Source organism: Neltuma alba, unplaced genomic scaffold (genome assembly GCF_004799145.2).
Source record: "Neltuma alba isolate B1F8T4 unplaced genomic scaffold, ASM479914v2 tig00004204_pilon, whole genome shotgun sequence".
Lineage (NCBI taxonomy): Eukaryota > Viridiplantae > Streptophyta > Magnoliopsida > Fabales > Fabaceae > Neltuma > Neltuma alba.
Window position 1 is genome coordinate 181,962 of NW_021633605.1, and position 12,113 is coordinate 194,074.

A 12,113-nucleotide genomic window follows, 5' to 3' on the forward strand; every position below is an offset into this window, starting at 1 on the left:
TTATATTAAGGACCGGAGGAGTATTTTTTAATGAGATAGTAGGAATAGTAACCTACTACAAAATGCATAAGAGGGCATTAAGTAGTAATTTAAAGAATAAAAAAATTTACTTTACCGTTAAAAAGAGTAATACACTAATAATAGAAGGTGGATTCAAATCTCAAGAGATGCTCTTACCGACTATAAAAAGGGGTTAACGTAACTCATCATCATAAATTAATTTTTAAAGCAGTCAGAAGTGCACAAAATTCTTAAATAATTTTAATACAATTTTTACTCGTAAAGTATTTTCTCAGTAATACTCAACACAGTAAAACTTCATGACCAAGATTACACCGAAATATAGTTTAGGATACTTATTGTTACTAAAAAATATTGTAAGGAAAGATTTTTTTTTTGGGCCAACTTAAGAAAAAAATTGTATAAAAATTAATTTAAGATGCTAAATGTGGTGAAGAAAATATTGTACTAAAAGTATTCACTAGACCCAAGACTTTTCAACCACTGCTCTTATCACATAAGCTGAACTTTTGGTAAAGGAAGAGGTTTAGGCCCTGTTTGGATGACATTGCAAACTATAGTTTGAAAGGCCAAACCATGGTTTGCACATAAAATCATCCAAACAGGCAGGCATTTTGGTGAAACCATGGTTCAGGTTGAAACCATGGTTTTCACTGGTGGCCAGAAGCGACATTCTTGCTTCTAATGAAACCCATGGTTTGAAACCATGGGTTTCATTAGAAGCAAGAATTTGTCGCTTCTTGCTGAAATAATTGAAGGCAACGGCATTGACCCAAAAATACCCTTCATCTGCAGTGCTGGCCGACACGTTCGCTCTACTCTGCTCGCGCATTCACTCTTCGCTCTCTTCGCTCTTCGCTCTGCTCGTAGATTCACTCACTCAGAACCTCGCCTCTTTCTCTGCTCGCCGCTTCGCTCTTCTGGAGTGGTTCTCTCTAAATTTCGATCGCTGAAATAAAACCTCTCGCTCTTGAACTTAGCAAGTTTCCCCTAAGCGCCATTAATTCAGTTCAATCTTCAATTCGCATACAGCTCTTCGTTGCTTCTTCGTTCATATTTTGTGTGATTCGAGAGAGAGAGAGAGAGAGAGAGAGAGATCGCTGGGCATGAGCTTGAGGTACAAGTGGAGGATAGCGTACCAAACAGGGATGCGCGCCTGGCAGGGAATGAAAGATCAGGGCTGCAAGTGCGGCGACTCCGCCATCAAATCTCTCCGTGATTCTGCTTCTTCTTCTTCCTCCAAGCAGGTCAGGCGCTTCTCTAACGCCTTTGATTCTCCCGCCTTCAAGGCTTCCAACTCTGACAAACTCAAGCAGCCGAAGAGTCCCTCAGAACCATCATGTATTTGAGCTGCTGGGCCTAATTGATATTCAATCCTTTTTCTTTTTCTGTTTCTCTCTTTTTTTTTTTTTTGACCAGCAATTTTTCTGTTTCTCTTTTAGTGTTTTGTGAGATCTTGTAAATTCAAGAATATGTATCATAGTATATCAGTAATTGAGTGGTAATGGAAACACCGTATATGCTGGATTGGTTGATTAATTTTTGCAACTAGTGTTGCGCTTGAGAAACGAATGTGTTTCCAGAATTGGCCAGAAAATTCTGGATTCATTTGCTGTATCATTTATCTATGCTTTCACTAAACAAATTACATGCTGTTCTTATTACTGAAACAATCTGTGTGTGGGGGGAAACAAAATCTGTCGTTTATATGCTACTAACTACTCCTCCGGTCCTAATTATAGACCAATTGACTTATTTGAGGAGATTAAAAGTAAGTAAGTTGGTTATTTATAATAAATAAGTATTGGCATTCCTAAAATATCCTTGCTAATTAAGTATATTGGCTAAAACTATAATTATTAGAAGGATTATCTTGGAAAAAAATGCATAATATAAGAGACAAGATGGATTGGAGTCTTATAATTAAGACCAAATAAAAAGTAAATGGGGTCTTATAATAAGGACCGGAGGAGTATTTTTTTTAAAGTTAATTTTTGCTTATTATATCTAATATATCCTCTTTTATTAAATAAGGGTATAATTAAAAATGGGTATAATTAAAAATGTATGTAGTAGCCCGAAGTAGTTTCTAGATAGTGACATAGTAGCCTGAAATAGTTTCTAGATATATCGAACACTTTAAAATATTTTTAAAATATTTTTAGATATATTTAATATTTTAAAATATTTTTTAATCTATTAAAATATTTATAAATGTTAGATGTATCTATAAAAAATATTATAGGATATTGAATATATCAAAAAATATTTTATTAACAATTTTATTTCTTCAAATAAAATATCTTATAAAAATATCTCTTATATAATCATTATATAAACTTATACCCTTTTTGGTAATTTCTATATATAAAAAGTGCTTATGGTAATAACTACCCAAACACTCTCACTTCTCAGAATCACTTTTTCACAAAATCTATTCTTCACAAAATCTATTTTTTCCAGAATCTATTCTCCAGAAGCTATTCTCCAAACCATAGTTTGGTTTCATCCAAACACACTTAGACCCAAAACAAAACCATCTACATCACCCCAGACCTGTTCTCCAACCTCCGTACACCAACCTTACCCCCTTCAGCCTCACTAGCTCCACAAGTTCCTAAATTTTGAGATAAGCCACAGATCCACTCCCCATTTTCATCACGAAGGAGTCCCCCACAACCCGCCACACCGGTCTCACCTCTACCGGCTCCATCAGTGTTGAGCTTAACCCACCCTTGCATCGGAGGTTCCCAGACATCTACAGGCTCCCTCAACCCTGTACTCATACGTTCAATGACACCTTCCACTTCAGCAAATTCCGTCGCTTGAAGCTTTTTCAGCTCTGAAAAGCCGGCCATTCCTCTGCTTCCACAGCTTCCAGCAGACCCCTCCAGAAAGAACACTCCACGGTATGTTTCTCATTTTCTGATCTGCTGCTCATCACATGTTGAACAATTTTCTTTACTTCTTTTTTAATTAAAATATTATTATAAAATTAAAATTGAAATTTCAGATTTTTTTTGTACTCATAGAGTATTTTCTTAATAATACTCAACACAGTAAAACTTCATGACCAAGATTACACCGAAATATAGTTTAGGACACTCATTGTTGCTAAAAAAATATTGTAAGAAAAAATTGTTTTTTTTTGTTAGCTTAAGAAAAAATTGTATAAAAATTAATTTAAGATGCTAAATGCGGTGGAGAAAATATTGTATTAAAAGTATTCACTAGATCCAGTAGGTTTCTCGGGGAGACTTTTCAACCGCCGCTCTCTTCCAAATTATATTATAATCCCATAAGCAGAATTTTGTACTAGTGTGAGCTTTTTATCTTGAAACAACCCATCTTTTTCTTCAAGTACAAATATGTTCACGCATCTGTAATTACGTACATGATCTCTTTGTTTTTTGAAGCCCAATTAAATTAGTGATTTATCCTGGAAGTTGGTTGGTGCTTTTCTTTTCCATTTTGATTTTACAAACCAGACTCGCTCTTGCAGGTAAATCTTGTCTTTGGAGAATCTTTATTACGTTGATTCTTTAATTAATTTTTACCAGGAAAAAATTATGAATATTAGAAAATTAAACATAAAAAACAGTCTGTTAGATGTTCTCACCATGTGACTGTAAATTTGTATTAATTGGATTTTGTGTCTGTTCAATTTATGACAGTATAATCATGCAAAATGCTGTTTCCTAACTTTCATATTTTGACAAGATCGAAGAATCTTGTCTAATCATTTTGATCTTATTGATTAATTATATCAAAACATAACTACAAAAAATAAAATAAATACCTTTTCTGATCACCTGTCTTTTTGTTCACTGGCTCCTGAAATATTTTCAATCAAATTATATATTTTATTGGCTTTAAATTAATTTTATCAAAATTATAATATTAAAATATTAAACATCAAATCTTTTAGACGCTTTTGTCATATTATGATGAATTTATATTAACTGAATATTTATTCTTGAATGAATCTGCGTTTCATAATAACAAGCTTGGTTATTCAACTTTATTTTTTCCTCCCTCTGCTTCGTCAATAATTGCGATAATATCAGGCCAAAAAAATTGCAATATGTTATGAAATAGATCCAAAATAAAACCACAAAAGTAGAATAGAGAAAGATGAAGACAAGAGAATGAGAGAACTTGTGTATTTCTTCACTTGCATTACAACACAAATGACATGCCCTATTTATAGGCATAGTCTTACAAATAGGTTACAATTGTTCTTAAATGACAAATAGTGAATAATCAATCCCATGAATGTGAATGGATGTGAGTTACAAGAGTGAATGGGTAGTGGAGGAGTAATGGATGGTGGAGGTAGTGGAAGTTACTTGGAGAAGATGAAGAGGAAGGGGTAAATGGACATCCACACAATATTCATAACACTCCCCCTTGGATGTCATTATACAAATATGTGCCTCGTTAAAAAACTTCAACTAGGAAAAACCCTGTGGGATAAAAACCTAGAAGAAGAAAAGAGTACACATTTATTGATATGCTATTCAGTGCTGCCTCATTAAAAACCTTACTAGGAAAAACCCAATGGGATAAAAACCATAGTCAAGAAAAAAGAGTACAGCATGTGTTAACTCCCCCTCTTGGTAATATCAGTTGATATCTCTGAGTCTACGACATCCGATATCATGAACAAGCTTTTCAAATGTTGTACAAGGAAGTGACTTGGTGAACAAATCTACTAGATTTTCATTGGAACGGATTTGTCGGACGTCGATTTCACCATCCTTTTGAAGATCATGAGTGAAGAAGAATTTTGGTGAAATATGTTTTGTTCTATCTCCTTTGATGTACCCTTCCTTTAATTGCGCAATACATGCAGCATTATCTTCATATAGAATTGTCGGGATCATTTTGCTGGAAGACAAGCCACAAGTGGTTCGTATGTGATGTATTATCGATCTTAACCATGCACATTCTCTACTTGCTTCATGTATTGCAAGAATTTCTGCATGATTAGATGATGTGGCTGATATGGTTTGTTTCATAGAACGCCATGAAATGGCTGTACCACCATATGTGAACAAATAGCCTGTTTGTGATCTACCGACATGTGGATCAGACAAGAATCCAGCATCTGCATAACCAATGAGGTTAGTTTTGGGTACATTTGAGTAAAATAACCCCATGTCCATAGTACCCCTGAGGTAACGAAGAACGTGCTTAACTCCATTCCAATGTCTTCGTGTTGGTGACGAGCTATATCTTGCTAGTAGGTTAACAGCAAATGATATATCAGGTCGTGTGTGACTAGCAAGATACATGAGTGCACCAATTGCACTAAGGTATGGTACTTCTGGACCAAGTAGTTCTTCATCATTTTCTTGAGGTCTAAAAGATCTTTATCTTTCTCCAAAGACCTTACAACCATCGGAGTACATAATGGATGTGATTTATCCATATAAAAACGCTTTAAGACCTTTCTTGTATAGGTTTCTTGATACAAAAAGATCCCATTTCTTGAATATTCAATTTGCAATCCAAGACAAAATTTTGTTCTTCCCAAGTCCTTCATTTCAAATTCTTTCTTTAAGCAACCCATAGCTTTTGCAAGCTCTTCAGGAGTTCCAATGATATTTATGTCATCAACATAAACCGCAATTATCGCAAACTCATTTCTAGATCTTTTCATAAAAATACATGGGCAAATTGGATCATTCTTGTATCCCTCATCTGACAGATATTTGCTTAAACGGTTATACCACATACGCCCTGATTGCTTCAATCCATACAGAGATTTATTTAACTTAATTGAGTATTGCTCTCGAGAACTTGAATTGTATGCTTCCGGCAACTTGAATCCTTCAGGGAGTTTCATATAAATATCATTGTCAAGTGAGCCGTATAAATAGGCTGTAACAACATCCATCAGACGCAAATCGAGTCCTTCTTTTACTGCCAGACTAATTAAATATTGGAAAGTAGTTGCATCCACCACTGGTGAGTATGTTTCTTCAAAATCGATACCATGTCTTTGTGTAAATTCTTGGGCAACAAGCCATGCCTTATGTCTTACAATTTCACCATTTTCATTTCTTTTTCTCACAAAAACCCATTTGTATCCGACTGGTTTTACATCTGCAGGTGTATGGACTACAGGTCCAAACACTTTTCGCTTTTCCAGTGAATTCAATTCAGCCTCAATTGCATCTTTCCATTTTGGCCAATCTTTTCTTTGTTTACATTCACTAATAGACTTTGGTTCATGATCCTCATCATCATTCATCACATCAAGCGCTATATTATATGCAAAAATATCGTCAACATTGACTTTATTTCGATCCCATCGTATTCCATTCATAACATAATTTATTGAGATCTCATCATTTTCGCACATTTCAGGTAGTTGATTTTCTTTTGGAATTGAGACATTAGCATTATCTAATGACTCCTCTTGAATTGCAATTCTTTCTTGATTATCCTCGACTTGGCCATCTACATTTTTAGCTCCTTTTCTCTTTCGAGGATTTTTATCTTTGGAACCAATGGGCCTGCCACACTTCATGCGTGCTTTAGATTCATTTACAATAGCAGGTTGTCCAACAAGGACATCAATTTTGATAGGAGCATTAGCAGCTGGAACATGTGATTTGGTCACTTTCTTTAGGTCAGTAAATGCGTCTGGCAACTGATTAGCTAACCTTTGTAAATGAATTATCTTTTGAACTTCTAGTTCACATTGTTTTGTACGAGGATCAAGTTGAGATAATCAAACTTCCTTCCAACTAATCTCTTTTTCCAACTGCTTTTTTTCTCCCCCTAATGTTGGAAATTTTGATTCATCAAAATGACAATCGGCAAATCGAGCCGTAAATAAATCTCCTGTTGATGGTTCTAGATATTTTATTATAGAAAGAGATTCATATCCAACATATATTCCCATCCTTCTTTGGGGACCCATCTTAGTACGTTGTGGTGGAGCAATAGGAACATATACTGCACTTCCAAAAATTCTTAGATGGGAGATATTAGGTTCCTGACCAAAAACCAATTGTAAAGGGGAGGACTTGAGATAACTTGTTGGCTTGATACGAATTAATGTTGCTGCATGCAAAATTGCATGTCCCCAAGCATAATTTGGGAGATTTGATCTCATCAGTAATGGTCTTGCAATTAATTGTAGTCGTTTAATTAATGATTCTGCAAGTCTATTTTGTGTATGAACATGTGCTACAGGATGTTCAATATCAATTCCAAGAGACATACAATACTCATTGAAAGCTTGCGAAGTAAATTCACCAGCATTATCCAAACGTATTCTTTTGATTGGATAATCAGAAAAATGTGCTCTTAATCTAATTAGTTGAGCAAGCAACCTTGCAAATGCTAGGTTACGAGAGGATAATAAGCAAACATGTGACCACCTTGTTGATGCATCAATTAAAACCATGAAATATCTAAATGGTCCACATGGTGGGTGTATCGGTCCACAAATATCCCCTTGTATAGTTCTAGAAATGTGAGAGACTCACTTTCTATTTTTGCTGGTGATGGTCAATGATTAACTTTCCTTTAGAACATGCAGCACATGAGAAAACATGTGATTGTGGAATCTGTTGACTTTTCAGTGAATGTCCACATGAATTCTCAATTATTTTTCGCATCATAATAGTTCCGGGATGGCCTAACCGGTCATGCCAAATGTTAAATTTATTCTCACTTGCAAACTTCTGGTTTACAATAGCATGTGTTTCAATTGTGCTAATACGTGTGTAGTATAAGCCTGAAGAAAAGGCAGGTAATTTTTCTAGAATGCATTTCTTATCAGAAATTAAGTTTGTGATAACCAAGTATTCTTGATTTCCTTCATTTATTGTTTCAACATGATATCCATTTCTGCGGATATCCTTGAAGCTCAATAAATTTCTATTAGACTTGGTAGAGTAAAATGCATTATCAATATGTAATTTTGTTCCTTCAGGTAGTAATACATCAGCTCTTCCAGAGCCTTCAATGAGGTTTATACTTCCAGATATAGTCTGAACATTGGCTTCTCGCATTACCAGAGAAGAGAAATATTTCTCATTTCTGAGTATTGTGTGAGTTGTTGCACTATCAACGAGACACAAATCTTCATTATTAATGTCAATAATGGTCATTCTTCATGAAAAAAAAACATAGGAAAAGATTAAAAAGAAAACATGATTAATAAAAGAAAATATAATTTTATCATGAATAAAAACTCATAATTATATTTATTTTGGGGGTAATAACCTTACAAGTACAGAATTTATTGTGGTAGGTGAAAGAGCACACTTATAAGCAAAACATGAAAATATACTTAATTATAGAAACTCAATTACATCAAGATGACTCATTTTTTGACACTTCCATCACCAATTAAGTGATCAATTCTTCCATCAGGATCGGCAAAGAAATCAGCAACATCCAAATGAGTAACATCCATGTTGCCATAATCAGAATCGCCTTCTTCTCCCACAAAATTTGTTTCCACCTTTGGCTCTTTGCCTTTATTTTTATTCTTATCTTATTTTTCAGCGATTCTTGGTAGAGGTCAACCAAATGCTTTGGCGTACGACAGGTACGAGACCAATGACCCTTGCCACCACAACGATAACAAAGATTTTCAACATGATTATTATTTCCACTAGATTCTTTTTGGTGATGCTCATCATTATTTGCCCACTTCTGGTGGGAACGATCGCCTCCACGGCCACGGCCACGGCCACGACCACGACCACGACCCCGTCCACGCCCACGACCATGGCCACGGGTTGATTCAGTTGCCACTACATTTACTTCTGGGAATGGAGTGGAGCCAGTAGGACGGGATTCATGATTCCTCATTAAAAGCTCATTATTTTGCTCAGCTACAAGCAAGCAAGAAATTAATTCAGAATATTTTTTGAAACCTTTCTCACGGTATTGCTGCTGCAGGAGCACATTGGATGCATGGAATGTAGAGAATGTTTTTTCTAACATATCTTCATCAGTGATCTTTTCTCCACATAATTTCAGTTGAGAACTGATTCTAAACATTGCAGAATTATATTCGATCACAGATTTAAAGTCTTGTAAACGTAAATGCATCCAGTCATAACGAGCTTTAGGAAGGATTACAGTTTTCTGATGGTCATACCTCTCCTTTAAATTGTTCCAAAGAACAAGTGGATCTTTTATGGTCAAATATTCAATCTTGAGCCCCTCATGCAAATGGTGACGTAAAAAGATCATGGCTTTGGCTTTATCTTGGTTGGATGCTTGGTTGCCTTCCTTGATTGTGTCTCCTAGACCATTGGCATTTAGATGGATTTCCGCATCTAATATCCATGATAAATAATTCTTTCCAGTAATGTCAAGAGCCACAAACTCAAGTTTCGTGAGATTTGACATGATGATACTATCATATAAAAAGTTAAATGAAAATTAATATTAAGAGAATAGAATAGTTATGAAACAAATCAATATGAATAAGAAAATGGAATAATTATAAAACAAACCATTATAGAAGTGATATAGAAATTTACCTTCTAGTTGATTAGCCTTACTACAACACCTTCCGATTACAAGAGCGCTTCGTGCTGATAACGTTATGAAATAGATCCAAAATAAAACCACAAAAGTAGAATAGAGAAAGATAAGACAAGAGAATGAGAGAACTTGTGTATTTCTTCACTTGCATTACAACACAAATGACATGCCCTATTTATAGGCATAGTCTTACAAATAGGTTGCAATTGTTCTTAAATGACAAATAGTGGATAATCAATCCCATGAATGTGAATGGAGGTGAGTTACAAGAGTGAATGGGTAGTGGAGGAGTAATGGATGGTGGAGGTAGTGGAAGTTACTTGGAGAAGATGAAGAGGAAGGGGTAAATGGACATCCACACAATATTCATAACACAATAATGAATTTTAAGATTTGAATTTTTAAAAAAAATTTAATATATTGTATATTTGTACCAATTGGATGAACTGTTATTTGTTATTTTTGTGCAGCAAGACATCTCTTAATTTGAATTAAGAGTTGCTGGGAAGGTTTGGCCCAAAAAAAACCTTCATTATAATATTTGAGGTAAGTAACAAATATCATAATAACCCATTTAATCTTTTATTTTTTTTATTATTTGCCATGAATATAGGAAGGGAATAATAGCTCAATCACCAAATAATAGATTAGGGTTCAACAGGAGTCAGACCAGTGGGTTAGATCAGGATTCAACAGGAGTTAGATCCGTCATATTAAAATAATATAATTTAATTAATAATAATAACAAAATATAACAATATTTATAAATAATAATCATTCAACAAATATAAGAAATTATAAAAATATTTAAATGTTTAATTTTTTCCCAACAGTTTAAATATTTAATTGTATCAATTAAAATTATAAAAATACATATCTATTTTAAATGTTTAATTTTTCTAGTTATTTTTAAGTGTTTGAGACAAAAATCTGATGCATTTTATTAAAATAATATCTTTGTTCTTATTTTATTTTACTCTTTTTCCTCTCTTCTTCTTTCTCCCACGTGACTGGTCCTTATTTTTCTCTCCGTGACCCACATCACAAGCAGCTTTCCTCTTTCTTCCTTGAACAACGAACAAGAACAACCAGTAAGCATAGCAGAATAGCAAACCTCCTAGAATACGCTTTACAGATTTCCATTTCTCTTTCTCAGCTAAATTTTTTTGACTTCCTCATTTTTCTTTCATTTGTCTATACTTCATCCATCCCATTTTTTCTATTATCTTCCTTCTTGCCTTCTAATATTCTAGTTTCTCCTCTCTCTCTCTCTCTCAGTTTTTCTCGTACACTTCAACAACAATAAGTCTCTAGAGTGAAGCCTTGAATGTTGAATCATCTTTTTATCTTTCTTTCATGCTTTTTAGTTTCCACACTAAAGTGCTTCTTTGTTTCATTTTTAGCATATTCAGGAGTTCTCTCATAGCAAGGATTGTTTAGCATTTCTTTCTCTATTTTTCCTTTCCCATCCCTTCTTTTCTTGGTAAACCTTCTTCTCCTTTCCCACAGTTTATATATTTTAGGAGGCAAAAAGTTTAAATTGGATAACCCATTCCAACCGGAGGGTACTTGTTTAAACGGTTTGTGACCGATTCATTTCATCTCTGGTCCAACAAACAAACCTGGAGCGGTTATCAGTTTTTCGATTGAACAGGTTGATCCGAGCTGGTTTTTTTTCTTTTATTATTCTTCATAAAAGAGCAAAGTAAAGAATAATACGTGTTGTTTACATTTTGCGTATGATTACGTAGTTGTCCAATGTCTTTTGCATAGAAGTTCCCTTTAGACAACCGTAGCACTACGCAAGGACTAACTTGATTGTTTGTGGCTTGTATTACATCTTTCTTCTCTCTTTGATATATTAAGACCGAAATAACAATTACTCTGGGGCTCAAAGAAAGAAGGGAATACTTTCATTTTCTTCCTCTTTAAGGAAATGACTGCATAAAAGAAACATAAATAAAAGGAAAGAACAATAGCATAAAAGAATCTGCTATATGTTCCAGCTAAGTGACAGTAAATTTTATATTAGTTGGATTTGTATTACTCAGATGTTGGTTCGATCGGTGACCTCTTAAATGGTCCTTTGTTTAATTTTTTCAAAATATTAAAGAGTTAGACTAACTTTTTTGATTCGTTTACATTTGTCTCTCATTCTATTTAGTCTTTCTTATCTTGTGTTTTTATATTTACATTCAATCTTGCTTTATATGTTCCAGCAACAGTCAATCATTCTCTCCAACCTGCCTTTACTGTTTAAGCTTCTCAAATATCTTCAAGTTCATCTATCTGTCAAACAGGTATATATTCACTTGAAGATTCTTTGCTATGTTTTTTTTTTAATATTGTTTGTTTCAAAATAATACTCCTCCGGTCCTTAATATAGGACCCAATTGTTGAGTGGTTTGGTCCTAAATATAAGACCCATTATCATATTTATCAATTTTCTCTAAATTACCCCTATGGATACTTCTTCAACCATAATTAAGTACAAGAGGAAGATGGGGTATTAAGAAAGATAATTATGGTATTTTAGAAAAAATGTGTCACATTTCTTATAATTAACT

The 12,113-nt window shown here is 34.1% G+C and overlaps 1 protein-coding gene across 1 annotated transcript; it reads right to left on the minus strand.

Annotated features, from left to right (window-relative positions):
- Window positions 1-8,394: 8,394 nt before the first annotated feature.
- LOC114743980 (uncharacterized) lies at window positions 8,395-9,408 on the minus strand. The gene has a single exon (XM_028932162.1). The coding sequence runs from the start codon at window positions 9,406-9,408 to the stop codon at window positions 8,395-8,397; it is 1,014 nt and encodes a 337-aa protein (XP_028787995.1).
- Window positions 9,409-12,113: the final 2,705 nt, after the last annotated feature.